The sequence below is a fragment of the Taudactylus pleione genome, unplaced genomic scaffold (assembly GCF_031769625.1).
Source record: "Taudactylus pleione unplaced genomic scaffold, aTauple2 ptg000127l, whole genome shotgun sequence".
Classification (NCBI taxonomy): domain Eukaryota; kingdom Metazoa; phylum Chordata; class Amphibia; order Anura; family Myobatrachidae; genus Taudactylus; species Taudactylus pleione.
Window position 1 is genome coordinate 1,015,799 of NW_028284529.1, and position 22,205 is coordinate 1,038,003.

A 22,205-nucleotide genomic window follows, 5' to 3' on the forward strand; every position below is an offset into this window, starting at 1 on the left:
CTGGAAATAATGAAAAAGGGACTAGTCAAGGATGATGCCAACAGCTGGGTTGCACCTCTACCCTTTAAAACACACAGACTGCACCTACCTAACTACAGAGAACAAGTATTTAAACGCTTCCCTTCACTAAAACGCAACTTCCTCAGGAAGACAAATGAAAGATAACTTCTTCTCTTTCATGGACAAAATATTTGAGAACGGTCATGCTGAGATAGCTCCCATTCTTAAAGACACAGATGAATGCTGGTACTTGTTTGGAGTATACCACCCAAAGAAACCAGGTCAGATCAGAGTCGTGTTTGATTTCAGTGCCAAGTTGGAAGGCATCTCCTTAAATGATGTTCTCCTGACAGGACCAGACCTTAACAACAAACTCCTTGGAGTACTCATATGTTTCCATAAGGACTCTATTGCCTTCACAGCTGACATTCAACAAATGTTTCATTTCTTCCTCGTGAAGGAAAGTGACAGGAATTTCCTAAGATTCCTTTGGTTCAGAGACAATGACCACTCTAAAGATATTGCAGAGTACCACATGAGGGTACACATCTTTGGTAACAGCCCTTCCCCTGCAGTTGCCATCTATGGACTCAGACGTTCAGCTCAAGAGGGTTAGCTAGAGTATGGTTCTGATGTTAGACAACTTGTGGAAAAAGATTTCTATGTAGATGAGACAGCAATCAGCCTCCTCAAGAGAGCTCAGGAAATGCTTGCCTGCTCTAATCTCAGGCTTCACAAAATAGATTCCAACAGCAAAAGAGTGATGGAAGCCTTCCCTTCTCAAGATCATACCAGTGACTTAAGGGATTTAGATTTAGAAACTGATTCTCCACCAGCTCAGCGTAGCCTTGGACTCTTATGGGACTTAAAATCTGACTCCTTTCCTTCCAAGTGAATAGTGAGGAAAGACCCTATACCCGCAGAGGTGTCTTGTCTGTTATAAACAGCTTGTATTGCCCCTAATGGATTTGCTGCTCCTGTCACTATCCAAGGTAAAGCCTTGCTCAGAGACCTAACCTGCGAGTCATCTGACTGGGACGCACCACTGTCTCCTCAGAAAAGAGATTTGTGGGAGGAGTGGAAAAGTTCTCTGTCCACCTTAACCAACCTTTATATTACACGTTCATATGCTCATGTGCCTTCTACAGAAGTACAAAACCAGACTATGTGTATTTTCTGATGCTTCAATCCAAGCAATTGCCGCTGTTGCATATCTTAAAACTGTGGATATTAGAGGCCAGTGTCATATTGGGTTTGTCATGGGCAAAGTGAAGTTAGCACCACTTCCAGAGCATACCATACCCAGGCTAGAACTTTGTGCTGCAGTGCTAGCTGTGACAACGATCCATACCATGATCTCAAATTGTCAACTTGAGCCACACAGATTCCAAAGATTCTCTACTTGGAAATCACTTCTTAGAGCAATTACCTGCCTAACTCATATAGCTCGTTCATTTAAACGTGCCACATTTCTAAGAGTGACTGAATGTAAAGGTTGGCATCACTGTCAAAATATTTACGCAACCAAAGAACTACAAATTCACTCAAACATCAACACTAAAGGTGTAGAGAGATACCTCAGTGAGCAAAGTTATACATGGACATTCAACCCGCCTCATTCTTCTCATATGGGAGCTACATGGGAAGGGATGACTGGCATAATACGCAGAATCCTTGATTCCATATTCCTACAAGTAGGTACTGCAAGACTTACTCACGAGTTTAACAACTTTCATGGCTGAAGTCTCAGCTATCGTCAATGCTAGACCTTTGACTTCAGTTTCTAATGACCCAGGAGATCCGCTTCTACTTACTCCTGCTAGTCTTCTTACTCAGAAGACCGGGACTATCTATGCTCCTTCTGGAGAGTTCACCAACAAAGACTTATTCAAACGACAATGGAGACAAGTTCAAAGTCTAGCAAACACCTTTTGGGACAGGTGGAAAAGACAATATATCTCTACCTTGCAGCCAAGGACCAAGTGGCAAGTTGCCAAACCCAACCTAAAACCTGGTGACATTGTGCTTGTCAGAGATTGTCAGTCACAACGTAACGAGTGGCCTTTGAGTATTGTCACCAAGATGTTCCCGAGTTAGGATGGAAAAGTTCGTAAGGTCGAGGTCAAGATCTGTAAGCAAGGAGAGACTAAGTTGTTTCTCAGACCATGTCTGAACTGTTCTTATTGTTACCTACTTAGAGTTTAGATTTGTGATATCAACGATACCAGACAGGGAGTGTCATGCCTTCAGCATAGGGTTTGTTATGTTGCACTAATTCACATTAGCAGCCCCACCTAGTGGTCAGGACAGCAGCAGTTTAAATCTGATCTTTTTTGTCCTTCTTAACATTCCATAGCAGTCTAGCAATGCATTCTGGGCTAAAGGAGCTGTAAGCAGCCATTTTCCTTTTCACATGGTCCCAGACAGTCATCATTACATATGCTTCAACTGTGCCATCATATTGTAGATCTGCTAAGTCAGTAATGCTTGTTAGCTGTACTATGTGACATTGCAGTCTGTACTTTGCATACTGTATGTTTCATGTTGTTTGCATATCCCATGTTATGTATATGTTTGCCTTGCATTCCCATGTACATATAGAAATCGCTTTTTATTGTTTGTTTACAGTTTTACCATCACTTGTCATCTCATCACTTATCATTACATCACATCACACATGCGCACACACATGCACACTTGTTTATACGCATCGATCTGTGTACATCCACGCAAGTTCCTCTATCGAATAATAAACTCAGTTCTTCAGATCACATCTGACTGGATTATTGGAAGATAGAGTATTGGTTATGCTGGCTGCTCCAAATTTGTCAGACACTTAGTGCAGGGCAGGACAACTACTAATTTCTTGTTAAAAAATGTAAAAACATAACTTTTAATATAGTTTAATAAAATTATATGGTGAAGAGGTATTAGTTTGCAAAAAGCAAAATATTAAAATAAAAGTATGTGTAAGAAGAATAAAGTGTGGATTAAAAGAGAATTAATTGTCTTTATCTGCATTATATGTCTATTAGGTTGATGGGGCATGTACGTAGTATTAATGATACAGATGTTATTTGATATAATGGTATCCCATAAATGAATATATGATGTTAGGTGAAGGTGCGGAAGTATAGTAACCCTAAATAGAAGTTCCAAGGTAACTCAGTAGAAGTAGATTGTGGTTAACAGATAATAACATTGAGAACATGTATTGTGTATTACAGTGTGACTCTATATTAGGTCACATATAGAGCTGTGCAAAAATTAGTTCAAATTCCCCAGTAAAAATGGTTGATGATAATAATCTCCTGTTTGTAGAATATATCCCATTCCTAAATCACAATTATATTGCTGTAGTTCATAAATCCTTATGCTGGCATGGAAATTTGAAGTTCTTACCATAGCCTGTGTTTGGAGAGGGGGAGAGGAGCAAGAAACAGAAGGGCAGGATAGATGCAGACAGAGAAGCAGGAGAGACAGATGGGAAAAGAGAGCTGGACTATAGCAGGAGTTAAGGAAAGAGGGATAATAGTGAAGGGGAGAGATTGAGTTTAAAGGGTGTAACAGGGAAAAACAAATAGAAGAGGGAGGAGAGCGATGAGAGGAGGAGTAATGGGGATTGGTGAGGAGAGAGACACCAGTAAGTGGGAAACACCCAGGTAGTGACGGGGGCAAGCGAGTGCATAATAATAATGAGTCAGTAAATAACAAAAACACCAAGATTATTCTATGCAGTTGCGCCAAACAGTCCCTCTTGGCGTGCCAGGTCCTGCGCGACTCTTATAGCTTTGGGCATATTTTTGCACAAAAATGTGTTTTAGTCGCGGCTGAGTCTGAATCTGTATCCTAAATGCTACGATTCAGCAGCTGCAGCTTTTTTCAACGCCAAGTTTCTTTGTGCTTTGTAAACAGACGCAGTCACACACCGATATTCAAGTGTCACACATTAAATTATTCAGCGCAGTCTCCTGGTGCGTCCTAGTCTCATCACATTGCCACAAAGATGCACTTTCAGGTGAAAAAGATGCCCAACGCTAGAATAGGCACACACGACATGGTGGCTCACTCACCAGGTGTCTTGCGCCACATGGCGTGTTGAGGCAAGATGTATGAGGACATGTTACAGTATAGAATAGTATTTTATGTTCACATGTTGAAAAATAGAGTAGCCAGTGTTGTTCTGCTATATTAGTACCAGTCATGTCATCTGGAAAATGCATTTGAGTTAACGAAGGCGGCATGAAATGTGCATTGTGGTAAATTAGCTTAAGTGGTCATAAATAGTGGGTGTGGTTTAATTGACAAAGGACAGTTCTCTTTCTAAGGTGCTCCCCTATATAGGGGTATCAGTGGCCTCTTTTTTGGTTTGTACGAGGCTCAACCTGTCTATTTTTAAGGCTTCTTTTAATGCTTTCTGCAAGATAGCTTCTGGATATCCTCTCTGCTGAAAAAACTCCATAAATTAATTTGCCTGTTTTAGGAACACCTCAGGGAAAGAACAATTCCTCCATAGACTTATTAATTGACCTTTTGGAATATTTATGTTCCAAGATTTATGATGTACACTTGTAAAATGCAAATAGAATTGAATACTAGTGGATTTAATATAATTTGATGTCACAATAGTGGATATGGTCATCCCTACTGATTGGTCCACTAGGTCACGGGTTCTTTGTTTACATCAGGTGACCGGGAACTGACAAACTTGTTAGAGGTATTTATACTACTTTTAAACGTTTTATTCTGATTGTTACTAAGCGTTTTTGTTGCTGAACAAGATTAGTAGTGAATACATATGATTGCCTCCCATTGAATCTAATATTTTATATGTTTTGTGATATAGCTTGATTAATTGTGTAAATTTTTGGACACACCTGTACCCAGTAAGAACAATCCACTGTGTAAATAAGGCAGCCATACTGCCATTATTATATGATAAGAAGTTGTGGGTTGATATAATGATGAAATGCATTAAGCTATTACTAAAAATAATAATACTACCGCGCTCTTGAAAAAAGCAGCCCTGATGTAAAGAATAATGCGTTTTATAATAAAACAGAGCGCTATATGTGAAAATATACCACGTGCAATACCATTTTTAATGAAAGGAAGAACAAAAAAATAATTAAAAAAAAAGATTCTTCTATGTTTATAAGTTTCTTATTGAAGAATTAGCGGTTCTGGTTATTCTTTTTCTGATAGGAGGATTCCTATATGCCGAGCTTGGAGATGCATCCAGATTCTCCTAAGCTAGCTGTCCCTCGCTTCCTACCTTTGGATGTCTTGTAGCTTTGCGGCTTGTCCTTGGCTATTCTCCGTCACAGCTGGTCTCCTCGAGCGCCTGCCGGCGTACTTCCGGTATCGGTGGTTCACTGCTTCTGGTTCTCCCGCTACGCTTTCCAACATGTTTCGTTCGTGTGCACTTTGTCAAGGATGACATACTTCCTGTAGGACACTTTATTTATGCTAAAATGTTTTTTCAAAACTTTATTTAAAATTTTGTTAAAAACGGAAATCCTTTTCCGGAATTTGTCATAAAAAGGCGGTGAGCATATAGTAAATGGCTATTGCGCTTAATAATGTATGTATAGTTATGAATACTAAAAATTGTTTTGGTGATATAAAAATACTTGAAACATATGAAAAATGAATCTAAATTAATTAAAAATTTAATATAAAGTTCAGAAAAGGGAATAAAAAATTTTTTTTATAAAAAGGCTTTTATTTCTATATCTATATTCAGTCCATGGGGTTTCAGCATCTTTAAATGGTATATCCATTTTGTTTCATGTCTCATTAAAGCAGTGGTTATATTTTCTCCTCTTCAATTCAAATTGACTTTCTGTATTCCTGTGAACTTTATGGGTGAAGGGTCTTTCTTGTGGCACTCTAAATAGCGCTGTGAAACATTGTGTTTGTAGTCCTCTTTTAATGTTGTTAAGATGTTCTGACACTCTTACTTTCAACTTTCTTTTAGTCTGTCCAATGTACTGGTATCCACATGTACATTCTAAGAAATATATTACCCCTTCTGTATCGCAAGTTATATGGATTCTTATTTCATAAGTCTTCTTGGTTTGATTTAAAATGAGTAATAGCTTTTGTATTATTTATTTTTGTAGTTTTGCATGATATTCAGTTTAGGCAGTAATGAAATCCTCCTGATTCTGTATCCTTTATTGGCATTTGATTATCAACCAAAAGTTTTTGCCTTTTTGTAGTTGATTTGGGGCTTTCTTGGGATTATCTGTGATAATTGGTCATCTAATTCGAGGATATGCCAGTGTTTGTTGATCAATTCTTCCACAAATTTATATTGACTGTTATATTGCGTAATAAAAGCCACTTGGAATTCATCCGTTGGCTCTTTTTGTTTATATTATAAAATTTTTCTTCGGTTATTTTTTACTATTTCTTCAATTTGTTTCTGCAATTGACCCTCGGTGTATCCTATTTCTACAAATTTCTTTTTTGTAATTGACTTTGAGATGTGAATGTTTCTTTATCTGAACAATTCCTTTTGATTCTCCTAAACTGTCCATTTGGAATGTTCAATAACCATTTTACATGATGGTTGCTTGTTATAGGTAAGGCATTGTTCCCGCTTACTTCTTTGTGTGCGCATGAGTTTGAATGGCTTTATCTTTGATAAAAATGTCTAAGTCTAGAAAAATTATCTTTACTGGTCACTATTGTAATTTTAAGTCCATAGGTATTGTTATTCATGTGGCTAATAAATTCCTGTAGTATGATTTCTGGTCCGTCCCATATGTAAAACAAGTCGTTAATATATCTTGACCAATTTTTTTTAAGTATTGTTTGTATGGGTTGTTTTCCCAAATAGTTTCTTCCTCCCATTTCGCCACAAAAAGATTTGCATAGGATGGTGCAAAGGATGTTCCCATCGCAGTCCTCTTTATTTAAAAAAATGCCATTGAAACAAAAATAGTTATGGTTTAATATAAAATCAATCCCATCCATTAAAAAATGTCTGTTCATTTGAAAGTTCTGTCATTGTGGAAAGAAAGAAGCACATTGCCTCACATCCAGTATCGTGTTTTATACAAGTATAAAGCGATGCAACATCCCTCGTGCATAAAATAAAACTTTCCTTCCATTCTATTTCATTTATTAACTTTTTTTGTTGAGAGACCAAACTTTATAAAAAATGGTCAATATATTTTGACAAATTTTATGTCAGAGAATTTATCACGGATACAATGAGTCTACCCATGGGATTTACCAGATTCTTATGAAGCTTTTGGTAACTGATAAAAAGTGAGAATTTTCGGGTCTCCTATTTTAAAAAAAAATTAAATTCTTTTTTTTATTTAAAATCCCCAAGTTGTAACCTTCCTCCAGCAACTGATTCATTTCTACTTGGTGATACTTTGTTGGGTTTCCTTCTAGTTTTTTATATGTTTCTGTGTCGGACACCAAACTCTTAACTTCATTTTCATATTGTTCTCTGTCCAATATAACCAGACATCCCCCTTTGTCTGCTGGTTTAATCACCCTGGTGTTATCATCTTTAAGTTGTTTTAATGCTTCCTTTTCTTCTTTTTTATATTGTATTTCATTTTTCCTGTTTCAGGCAGTTTTCTTGTATTTTCCTCCATTAGTTTTTGGAACGTTTCTATATGGGCTCTTCTAATGTAGGCTGGATAGAGTGTGGAATTTGGTCTGAAGTTTGTATGTTTTATTTATATTAACACTTTCTCTTGTCATTGGGTCTTTTAAAAATCATTTTTTGATACATAACTTTCTTACAAATTTGTGTGTCTATATGGGATCTGTATGAAACACCGCCGGGCGCACGTCCGGTGGTTCATATCCTGATGCCGGTAGACCGGCAAGAGAAAATCCCGACAGGTAAGTTTTTTTCCCTATTACCTTCGTTCGTTATGCCAGGCGTCAGGCTCCCGTCATAGGGAGAATGACAGGCGTCGGGACTTCAATGCCTATCATTAGTCCCCTGTCAGGATTGCAGTGTCGGGAAGCCGGCGGTCGGCATTTCGACCATCTGCTTCCTGACTGCATCCCATCCATATATAGGTCAAATTTGTTGAATCTTGAACGGTGCATATTTGAATGTTTTTTTTTTAGGTCAGCGTATCTCTTATTTTATTTTTCATTTGTTCTTCCTTTTATTAAAAATGGTATTGCACATAGTATATTTTCACATATAGCGCTCTGTTTTATTAAAAAACTCATTAAGCTATTACTACCTGACTGGACCTCCTGGGATAACCCTCACCATCATTCCGGGCCAGCGATACAGGTGTATCTACAGTTCCAGCCTATGTTCCTGGTCAGATTTCAACAACTGTGCAAGACCTAACCTACTGACTTCATACCATCTCAAGCTGGTAATATTCACTGTCATCACTGGGCATTAACTGAAACCTAATGTCTATGTGCCCATTTTAGACTCATTCGTTCATTTGCACTTTCATGCTAATGGTTTTACTGCGATTACAATTGTTTAAAGATGTATATGTCTAGCTATATATTTTATTCAATTGTGATCATTTAAACATCAAGCCATATCAATTAGTAATTGTTATCTGACACTGTCAGTTTTTAATATCCATCTAGTGCTGTTTTCCATTTCTCTGTGTTTACAGTTTGGGGTTTTACACCCAGCTGCTTATTTTTTGACAGCCCCAATCTGTATACTTTTTCCTGTATATTTACATATCAATCAAACGACAGATATGCCAGCATTGACATTCTAGTAGAAAGCTAAATATGTGCCTTGCATAATTCCACTTTATACAACATAGTGAAATGGAATACTAGTGATTTGTTGTATTGGATTTCTCAGTGTGGGAATGTTGGATTAAGGGAAATACAATCAATGAAAATGTGTAGTTACCTTCAGCCACCAGTGACAAAGGATAAACTGGAATCCACAATGTATGGTGGAGCCACGTCAGAACTGGGTAGTCTATTCCTACAGCTGACAACAGATGGTAGGGGTACCTGCAGAAAAAACAACTCAAACATCACTGAAACAACCACTGCTAGACCATAAGATATGAACCAATCAAATCAATGAGAGAACTTGAGTTGTTATTCTAAGTAACAACATTTTTTGTCACTGTAGTCGACATACATTTCTGTGAAATGATAGCCATAAAGGAACGTTTAGGAAAATGTTTGCCTAGTTCTGTGGAAACATTTTGTAGCAAATAAATTATGGGTAAATATACTTCATCCTTGATACGCACTTGATTGAAAACATTTCTGACATAACATAGGAAAAGTGTCTTAGTAGCGCTAGTTTTTAAAAACTATATTACATATCTCTGTTAAATATTGTGCTGTGAGTTCTGCCAATACAGTCTGTGCCATTTTAGTGTCACTCAATACCATAAATCAAAATTCAATGCGCATTCAAAATCAGTTATATGGCTTTTTACTAACCAACATTACAGCAAATTCATAAATTCCCACAATAATGGTATAATGTGATTTAATAGGTGAATATTTGGGGAAGGCACCAATATACAGTTATGTGAAGAAGAAACATGTGTTTTTACAACATAGCAGACCATAAGTAACACTTGTTTACTCCTCTCCATGTTATAAAATGTGATTAATAATACAGCAAATAACCCATTACTAATTTTAATAATGTAATCAAGATGAAGAAGCCATGTGTGAAATAGTAAGTATACTCTTACCTAGGGAAGCCAATCCTGCCTCATTTCCCGGAAGTGAGTTGATCAATGAAAATATTACTCATGGCCATAAAACTGTTTTCCTGTTGGCCTATACTTCTGGCCCAGACACACAGGCCCTCATGAAAAGAATAAAACTTTTATAGCCCCCCACAGGAATAAAATCACTATCATGCTCCCCCCAGCCAGCCCAGCCCCTCACTAAGAAAAAACATTAAATTGACTCACCCTCCTCCAGAGTCCACTCCAGTTGAAGAACTGTCCCTGCAGCTGTGCACACAGCCTCCTCTGCTTCAGTCCACTCAGCGAGTCAGCAGCACAGATTGGAGAGTGCAGTCAGGGCCAGCCAGACACTCACAGTGACTCCCACTCTATCTGCCAGAGACAGTCCGGCTGCAGGCACCACTCAGTGTCACTATCACCATGCAGCTACAGGAAATGGCAGGTGCAGATAGGGTAAGGTATATTTCCCCTTCAGATTTTGCACCTGAAGTGACGTGAGGACAGAAGTGCAGTTTTCTGCCCATACTGTCCACCAAAAAAAAAAAAAGATGTCTCCTCGTGGGCATGCCACGCTTCGGGCTTGGTGGCTTGCTTTGCTCACCACAAGATTATATTCCCCCTCTATTCCCACGTGGATGGTAGGGAACGACATTGGACAGTAACTGATCACGTCCGGGTACATCTACGGAAGGGGATCTAGCTGTAACCGTGCAGATAGATATCCACTGACGGGCGTGGTTGTTGAAGGGAATGGCTGGTGTGGGGCTGCGCAGCGTGACCTCTGACGTGACGTCTGAGCCGAGTGCTCAGCGCTGCCTGGCTGAAAGCAAATGTGAGCATGTGCACTGTAATCCCGTAAATCCCAGGATTGGAGGCATCAATCCCTGTATTCAAATCCCAGTGTTCCCGTCTATCCTGATCCAGGGATTGGCCTCCATACTCTCACTGCTTTCATATTCATTAAGAAAGCTATTTGTGCCGGCTGTTGCTAATATACTGCACTTATTTTATTATCAAGAAGTGCTACCACCTCTGTATTAAAGCAGAACCTTTAGCAGTTCTGTCTGAGGAATTTGTGTTACTGTTAACATTACGCTAAAGAGAAAATAGATCCGTATTTATCTCAGAGGAGCAATCGTTGCTGCTAGTCAGTCTGGCACGATTTCTACTGCCATTTCCAAACAATTTGAAGTCCATTCAACAATGAGAGAGATTATTTACAAATATAGAACATTGATGTTTCCAATATTCTCATTAGTGGATGTCCGGTAAACTCCCCCAGAGATCAGACCATATGATTCTTTATGAAATCACAAAGAACCCAAAAACTACATCTAAGGACTATATTTACTAACGAGTGTCTGCTGTTTAAACTGGTTAGTGATGATAAACAACTGTTCCTGATATTTATTATTGCATGTATGCATGCAATATATAAACGCTATTTGTTAGCGTTTCCCCATGAAATCAGATGGCAGCCTTTATTTATGAACGAGCAGTAATGATAACTTACCGTTTGTTTCATAACATGTACTCTCCAGGCACTGGTATCTGTTAAACAGTGTTCACAAGCACTGTGGTCCGTCCCTCTGGTGTACAGCGCCCCCACCACTCCCCTCACCAAGTGCACACAATCCCATTTTCACCCTCCCGCAGCAGTCCAGTACACGACTGGCTCCATCCCAGAGAGGCAGATGCAGCAGCAGCCTCCCTCCCCAGCCCTGCAAACAACACCGTGCACTGGAAAGGGAGGTTGCCAAGCAAGGATCGTAGAGTGGACCCATGCACTTAGCTGGCCGGGAAGCACACAACCTGCCCCACTACAAAAAAACCCAAAACATATAAAGACCCAGTGTCTGGTCTCACTGCGTATGTGCTAAGGAAGAAACACACTGAGCATGTCCCAAACAAGGGGGAATAATGTCAGCAAAGCTTACAAACTGACATAAAAAGTATAATAATAAAGGCAATAAAACAAATTTTTAAAAACACGGCTAGTGGAAAAGATATTTATCACCACCCTTATTAAAACTTGTTAGTAAATGGAGCCCTATGTATCTACAAACCTCTGTCAACATAGTAAATTGTAAAATCCATGACTACAGAAGAAGTCTGTACAAGTATGAGTTTCACAAAGAGAAAGAAAACAGAACAGGATTTTTCCAAGGGGAGTGGTTTCTAGAACAGAGATTTATTTATTTTTATATTAAGGGAGTGTGCATGGAGGTAATATTACTAGGATTTATGACCACTGTGGGGCCTATTGCCAAAGGGGACGGGAATTTATTTTATAATGAGGGTCTATTTTTTGGGCTTTTTTTTCATATGACATTATCATACTGATGTAAACCTACTAAAGACTGTTGTTCGGCAAAGGTTTGATCCCAGCCAGTGGCATGAGTACTTGGGATTGGGCAGTAATATGGTTTGTTCAATCAATTATTTTCAGAAACCGTTGCTTTAGGCAGTGTCGTCACAAGGGGGGTGCGTGCCGCACCCAGGTGTCAACCGCCGAGGGGTGACACCAAGGTGTTGACTCCTCAGTGATAGGAGTCGGGTGCTGTACTGTAATATTAAGTGCAGCACTCTGCTCCTGACACTGTGAGGGAGCCAGCACTGCACACAGGACAGGGCAGTCCGCACCTCCTGCTCGGACCCCATCGGTAAAAAGCATGGGACAATGGGATTCGGGCCGTGCGGCCACGCCCCTTTCTGGAAGTGCCTAGCCTCTACCTTACAAGTGTTTTCTCCAAGTTGAGATCACATCAAGCCTGGACCAGTTTTCCGGTACAATTGGATTTCTTTGTTTGGTCTACATCATGTGCACGATACGTGGATTACAATAAACACCATGGATATCTGAGGGCTCCGAATGCAACATACAGGACTGTATGCTAATAGGATCATCCCTCTACCTGGTGACAGGAATTGGTAAGTATATGTTGGACACAAACGTTTCTCACATTGAGACTGAGATATATTCAAAACTCCGGAAACTTTCATAGGAACAGACATTATTTACCCACAAAACTGGTGGGAGAGGCTAAACGTTTTATATATGCTCAATTTCATTGCTATGTATTTTATCATATGTCATATGTACAATTGACACATTTTATTTATAATGAATTGATCCAGTATGTTTACATCAATACTGAATGGTTATATATTTTAGCGCTGCTACCTTGTATATGTTTTTGTTGTATTGGGTCTGACAAACCCTATTTAAAGCAGCTGCTTAGTCAAACAGTTCAATCCAGCGCCTGTATATCTCTTTTCTATCACGTGCACAGCATCCCTCCCCGCTCCAGGTGACAACACGGGGAGGGACGCCACTGGCTTTAGGGAAGGGGTGCTGAACTTTTTTTCTGCCGAGGGTCATTTTGATATATATAACATTGTTCGAGGGCCCGGTACAGGCCACGCCCCTTCGTGTGATGTCTCATGGGGGCGGGGTCACAATCGCCGGTTACAGCAATGCCTGGAGCATCCTGAGGATGCTCGGGCAGCTGTAAGGGCAGCGGTGTGACCATCTGAAGTGTCCTAAGGACGCTCCAAGAGGCACTGCTGCATAGATTTTGGCTGCAGGGTGCCATTCTAGGCACCCTGATAGCCAGATGAGGCTAGCAGAAAAAAGTTCAGAGGGCCAGACAAATGATTCCGCGGGCCTTATACGGCCATCGGGCCCGAGGTTCCCCATCCCTGCTTTAGGGTGTGCAGAAATGTAATAAACCCAATGCTGGATTTTTTTTATTTTTTATATAATCTGGAAAATAAACATAGTAGGACGCAGTAGGATATTCTGCAGAGGTTTATAATCTACATGATGTTTGTACAAACATCATGCAGATTATGCAATGTTCTGCAGAAGGACTATGCCAAATAATAGTTCAATATATTCAGATCACCTAAAAATGTATATGAATCCCTGATCTGTTAGACTTTTAATTTTATCTTGCAGTTGACTAGAAGACAACCATTGAAGCATAAAACAACATATCAAGTATCACTGCCCATGAACTTCCCTGTTAAATAATGTGAAAAAAAATATTTTTTTTAGCAGTGTCATCACTATTGTGGTAACATTGTTAAATACTAGGGTTGTACCTACCTGGTGTTACGCAGATTATTTGCTTTTCACTGTGATCTGGTAGAAGAGGTTTGAAAAGCATTCAGTGCTGCAGAGTGTGGCGCCCGCTTGGTTGTGTGCCCCCATTGAATTCTCTTTTCAAACTTTTCCTGGCCAATCCCAGTGAAATGCAAGCAATTTGCCTTTATGCCATTCATTGTGTGATCTATTCTTCTTATAAAGATAGAAAAGTACCATGTTGCACAATAGTAGGTAGTGGTTGCAATAACTCATTCTCCAACAACATTTAGGTTTCTACTGTTGTGGTAGGAGCTTGGTTGTGCACTCATATGCACGATTACATGTGACTTGTTTCGTTCCACATTATGGTTCTCTCCCCTATTGTGTCATGAAATAGATAACTACAAGACTGCACTTGGTGTCCATACAACCTATCAGCCTGTGTGGTCAATTCTACTGTATGTCCAATTAAGCCACAAGTGTATAACAGAATCCTATAGATCTAGAACACAGTTTGTATATTTGAATGGTGGTCACATATTTCTTTCATGTTCAGCATTTGTTCCCCATCAGACCTAATTGGCAGCAGAACCACAGCGGCTATGGGTATCTGAGTCACCATCTTAGAGGAATTACCTGATTACATCCCACAGGTTCCACAGAAAGAAGAGGGCACAGACTACACACTTGCACTGCACCTCTTCCTGACTGCTGATGACAACAAACAAGATGACTAGTCTCTCTGTTATCTGTAAAAAAAAAAGAGGGATGTATTATTAAATCATTCAAATACATTTTTAGGTGATCTGAATATATTTAATTACAGTACAAGCACTCATGGACAGTTCCATCTTTCAGCACATTCTGGGCCTCATTTAGAGGTGAAGGAAAAAATCTACCAAAACTGTGCTTGCACAGTTGCGTTTTATTAGTCTACATTTTGAATTGTATGTACTGTATATTAAGAATAGATATGTACAACTGGAAGACTTCCGGTGGGCGGGGCACCTAGCGTGGCTGCGTTCTACATGGGCTCCGGACTTTCTCTACTGAATTTGCTTTCAACTCGGGATTTATAACAGGGAATTACCCTCTGCTGATGACCTCAGATGCTTCAGTGATTTGGTGAGAAGTCTGCTTCTAAAATAGCCTGGAAACCCTTTATTTCCACCGGAGTCTAGCCTGACAAGTTACATGCATCTATGACTGCCCTCTGCCATCTTTGGGCACAAATTTGGAGAGACTGAGGGGACTATTTACTAAGCCTTGTTAGTTGAGTGAAAAGTGATAAGGTGCCAGCCAATCAGCTCCTAACTGTCATATTTCAAACACAGCCTGTGAGATGGCAGTTAGGAGCTGATTGGCTGGCACCTTATCACTTTTCACTCTGTCTCCTAACACTGCTTAGTAAATAGACCCCTCAGTCTCTCCTGTAGCAGCTTATCAGCTCTTACCCGTTATTGTCTTCAGAGTTTACAGCTGCTGCTTGTCTGTGGTGCAGCATTTGCAGATAGTGCTCTCCAGTGAATAGTTTATAGAGCTATAGTGACAACCAGATACCCTCGTAGCTGCGGAGCTGATCATTGGGTGCCTTGGCCTCAGTCGCCCTACCCGCCAGCTCTCCCTGCAGTGGCTTTGCTGAACCTGGATTATTTGTCGTACGTAATGTTACAAGTAGACAGAGAAAAGAAGAAATGTCCATTGCAGTGCACTAAGCAAAAATGATACACAAAATATAACTTTTATTAATATAATTAATATCTAAAGACTAAAAAGCGAAATATTAAAAAATGAGAAGAACTACACAGTCGACATGCTATGATAGTATTGGGTTTAACAATAGAAACAAATAACCTCATATTTATGTACAGAGAACCCTACTGGTCACATGTGAAAACACATCACACAAATGTAATCATTAACACTGTAATTGTAACAGTGTATACTACCATTATTTGTTTAGAAATGTGATGTGAGGAATAATTTATAATATGATAGTCACCAGAGGATGATATTTTTTACGTCACCCAGATTGAGATAAATTCTGTACAATATAGGGGCCACACATTATACCCAGGTGTGGCCAATTTATAATAATATATATATATATATATATATATATATATATATATATCTTTAAAGCAACATTATCATCTCTGTATATTTATTTATACCAACCGGTTATTGATACTAACATCAGGGCATTTAGTGTAATAGGAGCGCACGCAATTTTTATAACACATTTCATTTACATTACACACATTACCCCCTTTTTTTAATATTTCGCTTTTTAGTCTTTAGATATTAATTATATTAATAAAAGTTATATTTTATGTATAATTTTTGCTTAGTGCACTGCAATGGACATTTCTTCTTTTCTCTGTCTACTTGTGATATGACTCTTGTCCGTAGTAGCACCCCCATTTTTCCAAATGAGAAGAAGTGATTACTGTGGGGTTCATTGAATTACCATACAAGGACATATATGGTGTCTGGTGCAATCAGAAACTTAAAAATTGTTTCACACGTAACATTGTCGGCTACTTTTGGGCGCTGACATTCTTTCTGCAACCCTGCTATGTCTATGATAAGGCTATGGACTTATCTGAGGTAAATGCCTGCCTTGCCTAATCCCAGCTCTACTGGATGCGTTTCTGAGACTCTCCTTATCATAGCTGCATCTTAAGGTGTTAGATCTGCCTTAATTAATGGCCACCCTTTTGGATTTAGTATTGAACACTGTGACAGGCACCTATACTATCTAAACGTCATGGACACTACCAGGTCTCCCCTGCTAGCATCAGCTCTCTCCATATGCCATTCTCCTATACTCAGTCGATTGTGGCAGTTTCTGCAAGGATGCTGCATTTATTGCCCAGTTGGCAACAGCATTGGGCAAATTCCTATTGTCCTTCCTTGATGATCGTTTTAATCTACTGTCTCGTTTAAGCCCCATTCCAGTCATGATATTCCTTCTGGTTTTGCTGCCCCCTTAAAGGAGAAGGATGCGTCCGGGATTGATATCCCTCCCTTTTTAGTGGGGCCTACAGCTCTTGCATTTAATCCCATGCATATGGATGAAGATGATATCCCTTCTTATACCACGCCTTCTCACCAGGGAAATGTGCATATCAGTTACTGGATGGATTCTTACTACATCTCTGGGTGGTTGGATGATTTGGAACCTGCTCTCTATTCAACACGGGTCCTGAATCGCGATTCCATTTTTGACGCTGCTCCTATGAGGGAGGTAGTTGGATCTATGAAGAAGTTCCTCTGCCTGCTATGATGTCTACGTTTATTGTTCCGAAAACCCCACATTTGGATGGAGTTACTCTCCTTCCCTCCAATCCATTTTACTACCAAGGCACTCAAGGTTATAGTGTCTCAATGGACTCAGGGCCTGATTCAGACTCGGTCGCAAGCGCTGAGCGCTCGCAACCGGGTCAATGGTGGCCCAGAGCGCATGCGCAGGACTGAGCCGGCTCCGGCGTGCGCATGCGCGAGACCCGGATAGCTCCGGGTCTCACACCAAAGGGGGCGTGCTGTCGATGTTGAGTGACAGCACGACCCCTTTGGTGGGTGGGCTGGGGGGGTGGCTGCCCAGACGGAGATATTCCCATGAGAACGCCTGTCGTCTGGGGGTGGCCCCACTGACATCAAAAGTGATGTCAGTGGGAGAGCTTTCGGCTCTGTTTGAGCCGAAAGCTCTCTGGGGCTTGCGGCAACGAGACCCTACCACAAGGGTCTCGTCGCAAGCCCGATGGTCGTGATGGTCTTGACCATCGCGACCATCTTCCTGGCTGCTCGCTATAGTTGTGGGTGGTCACCCACAGCTATGCGAGCGGCCATGAGACCGTTCTAAAAAAAAAAGAAAAAAAAAAGACCAGCCCTGATTCAGAGCGTGCGGCTCTGAATCAGGGCCTCAGTCTGTCCTTTCGTTTCTTATGTTTTTAAAATGCTGCCATTGCCTGCTAGGCAACTCTGTCTACCCCCGACCCTGTATATTTTACTACTGTTTCATAGCCTTCGAGACTTTGTTACTGGAATATTGTGTTATTTTTTTTTATGTATATGCCATTTCAGTTATGAATATGAAGCCTAATAAGTACTATTCTCTATTTGACGTGTTGTGTATGTGTCTACACCCTATTCCACATTTTTATTGGGTTGTTCACTTATTCCCATTAGCCTATTATTCTATTTAGTGTTATTTTAGTTCTTGTTTGCTCCACCCCTTTTCCCACCCCCTCCATTTTACCCTTTTTTTGTACTATTTGTCTTATAGGACTAGTTGTCCCACTATTTACATTTTTTTCAGCCCTATAATGTTTGTACTGCACATTTATCTTAATTTTAATGTATTTAACAACCGTGTAATATTTATTTTTATGGAATGATTGTCTCATATTTTTTTTAGTTACTTTTATTGCTCTTATTTGCTTTTAGTTTGTTCCCTATATTCGATATCTATGGAGGAATTTCCATATCTTACAGCCTTTCAGATATTTTTGTTACCTGATAGGGTAACAAGGTTTTACTCTTTATTATATTATTACGATATCACAAATTTCCAGGGGCTGATAACAATAACAGACCCTGCTTAGATTTTTTTTCAATGTACAGAGTATACGGTTTGTTCTCAGGGCTGCGTTTGATGCCCCCATCCTTTTTGTTTTGGTTTGGAATATTAGAAAAGTAGGAGGTTACGAAGTAGTGAATTCACCTGTACTGAGGATCTATTTTACCTTTTAGCTCTCTTTCATGTCTCTTATAAGAATCTGTCATTGTGTATTACGTGACATGTCTTTTTATTTGTCGCACTGTATTACTTAACATCAATATTCTTCATTTTGTATGTCATTTGTATAATATGTGATATGTTTTGTTGCATTTACTTCTTCAATAAAAATTGTTAAAAAAAAAAGATACGTATAACTGGACAGCTAGCGTCAGATGCAGCCTGGGAAGGGAGAGGTTGCTGCCCAGCCATCCTCCAAAGACTACCACTCTACTGCTACTGTACCTTGGTGCAAGTATAATGGAAAAAACTGACCAAAGTGGCAAAACTACCACACACATTGGTACATGCCCATTTTAGAAATGTAGACTAAATAAGTTATCAAAGTAATTCAATGGAAATATTATTTTCTTTTTATTCCACAGGCAATAAATAAAAAAAAAAATGCATATTGCACAGCAAGACTTGGTCTGCACAATTATAGGCGGCTGAAGAGCTATTGATAACCCCATTTAATTGAGGACACAGCGATTCAACACTGGAGCAGAACTCATTGCCTAATACTTTTTTTTTTCTTTAAATGTATTCCCTGTGGATAAAGAGAGAAGGATTCCCATTCGGTGACACTGAGAAAATTAAATTTTTTAATAAAGTGATAAAAGCGGTATTTCATGGAGTCATATTTGTTAAAATGTAATTTTTGAAATGTGTCAGTGTAGTATTTACTTATTAGTGACCCTGGTCCATTATTCTGTGACCACTAAGATTACATTTCACCAGTTACTCCACTGCCCAAAGCTTAAGGGTGCTGAGAAGAGGTGCAGTGCTTTTCAGCATGGACATTCCTGTACCGATCTGACCAGAGAGCATCTTTTTCTCACCATTAGCGGGGGGACCCACCTTGAGTAATTTTCTGTTAAAGTGCAGTCTGGACCAACAATCAAGCATATTGCTGGCTATCACACCATGCTTGTGGTTCCCTTGTATTAGTGGAAATCAACCCAGGTTATATAACGCATTCATCTGTAAATGAGGCCCTGAGTGTGGTCCTATAGAAGGATAAATAATCCCAATCCCAGATTATATTGATGCTGAATGCAGCTCTATCTTTGATATACTATGGATGGCTAAAAAGTACTGTCTGAAGTTGACATTTATGACATCCACAAATATGTCCAATATAACATTTAACAGCCATTGGGCGGGATGTGCTAAGTATCGCATCCTAGATGCTGTACCTTCCGGCACTTATCGGGCACACACAGGCGATAATATCGCCGGTATCTACCTAGAAAATTGCAAAGCACAGCTCTCCCCATAAGAGCTGTCCTTTGTGATAGAGGGACTTTCAGGTTATGACCTAGAAGTCCCTCTGGCGTCCTTTTGCACATGCACAGAATGATGTGTGCGCCGCGGGGTGTGCTGGAAAGGGTCCAATTGGATCTCTCTCAGGAAAAAGTGCGTTAAGAAGCCCATAGGCTTCTATTGGGCAATGTCATTTAAAGATGACATTACCCACTGGGTCCAAGCTCCAAAATGTTTCACATTCCTGAGCTTGGTACATATGGCAATGAGGCTAAAACTCTGAAAATTAGGGTTTGACCGCATTTCACCCTTTAGTATATCTCACCCCTTGTAAGGTTAAATAAAGTTACAGATATTTTTTGTGAAGGCTATTACTTACATTTTAAAGTTTGTAGTGGTTTAACATCTATTTTGTGTCACGTCATTGATTTAAAATATTGAAAACTTAATTTTCAAAGCTACAGCAATATAAAGGCAAAAAAAAAAAAATAAGTGCATGATATCTTTACTCCCAGAATGTTATTTTTACATTTATACATCTGGGAGACAATTTCCTAATCCAGACGTTCACAAACTCAGTCCACAAGGCACCGTAATGGATAACATTTTAAGGATATCCATGCTTGGGCACAAGTGACTTAGGGCCTGATTCAGAGCCGCTCGTAAGCGGCCGCTCGTTCGCTCTGAGCGATGTTTGCCCAACTTCGCATGCGTACGGATCATAATACGCATGCGCGAACCAGTCAGTGCGGCCCGAAAATCGTGTGCTCGCAAAATAGCGAATGCCTGCTATTTTGAGTGACAGAATGAGGCGTATGTGGGTGGTAACAGAGGAAGGTGTTTGAAAACGGGGAGTGGAGAGCCGAACGCAGGCGTGCTTAAAGGTCAAAACGGGCGTTTTAAGGGTGTGCATAATTTATACAGCAGCGTCATTGACCACGTCACTAGGTTATTTTATAGCCAGAACTGCTCGCAAAATTGTGGTAGCAAAAACCAACCACAAGAATAGCGAGCAGTTCATACCCTGGTCGGTGTACTCGATTAATCTAATAAATAGCGGACATGACGTAGGATGCGAGCGGCCAGGGGGTGTATTTTGTCCAAAAACGGCCGCAAGTTTTGTTCGCTCGTTCAGACATAGAGGCGTGAACAGACCGCAAAGAGCGAACGGTTCATTTGAATAGCCACCCCTATTTTCTGAACAAGCGAGCGCAAATGGCGTCCGGCTCTGAATCAGGCCCTTAATTAGTACCATCTCAACCATGGATATCCTTAACACCCGGACTGTTAGGGTGTCTTAACCACTTAACTGACTAATATTTTTTCCAAGAATGTCCCCAAAATTTTAATTTTTGTTAGATTATGTAACTAAAATTTCAATTTGATTCAGTATAATTTTATTAACAAATATGCAAATTTGTTAATACAATTATACTGAATAAGGGCTAAATAGCTATTATTTACATAATATGATCATTAATAAAAAAGCTATTTTGAATACACTATTGGAAAGAAGTTTTATACAGTTAAAACACGTTATGGTGGGGGAAAGGGCAGGGGTAGGAGCGGCTGCCTTAGTGCGGACACCTCAGACTGGTGAGCAGCCCTATCAGGAACACCCATCACAGCTGCCCTCTCGCAGTGACAGTAGCCGGGAGATAAGGGAAGCTGCAGCTTGTGATTTGTTGTGCCTTGGGTTTTATACTGCACCCTGAGTGCTGTCCGTTATTACTTGGACTCATATATATATATATATATATATATATATATATATATATATGCACAGCAACAAGACACGAGGTAGTTATACTGCATCAGCAAGGTCTCTCCCAGGCAAAGATTTCAGAGCAGACTGGGGATTTCAAGATGTGCTGTTCAAGCTCTTTTGAAGAAGCACGAACAAATGGGCAACGCTGAGGACCGCAGTGATCGGCGAAGGAAACTTAGTGCATCAGATGAAAGACACATTATCAGGGCCGGATTAAGGCTTGTGCTACAGCCCCACACAATGACTACTATGCCCCTTGTTCTCTGGGCTGTCCCCTGACCGGCAAGGATCACAGTATACTACTTCATGTCTGCAACTCTGCTGGGAACTGACTCCCAGCAGCATAGCGTACATGATCTAGTACACTGATAGGAGCAAATGCAAAATTTTGAGTGCGGGGTTTAGAGAGAGGGGGGGAGATATAGGTACATTAAGCTGTCTTTGGGTACATACCGCAGTTGATTACCGCGATATGTACCTAGAATATTGCAAATTACAGTTCTTCCGATAAGAGCAGTCTTTTGCGATGGCTCCAGACAGAGGAACTTCTGGGTTTAACACCCGGAAGTCCCTCTGGCATCTTTCTGCGTATGCGCAGAAGGCCGCAGG

At 40.1% G+C, this 22,205-nt stretch overlaps 1 protein-coding gene across 2 annotated transcripts in view; it reads right to left on the reverse strand.

Annotated features, from left to right (window-relative positions):
* The window catches only part of HACD4 (3-hydroxyacyl-CoA dehydratase 4), a 51,882-nt gene that overhangs the window by 9,197 nt on the left and 20,480 nt on the right, over positions 1-22,205 (reverse strand). For both annotated transcript variants that reach the window (XM_088472590.1, XM_088472589.1), the window contains exons 4-5: positions 14,419-14,531; positions 8,882-8,988 (exon numbers count right to left, since the gene is read on the reverse strand). In XM_088472590.1, the coding sequence (XP_088328716.1) occupies positions 8,882-8,988; positions 14,419-14,531 (220 nt within the window). The remainder of the gene's footprint in view (positions 1-8,881; positions 8,989-14,418; positions 14,532-22,205) is intronic.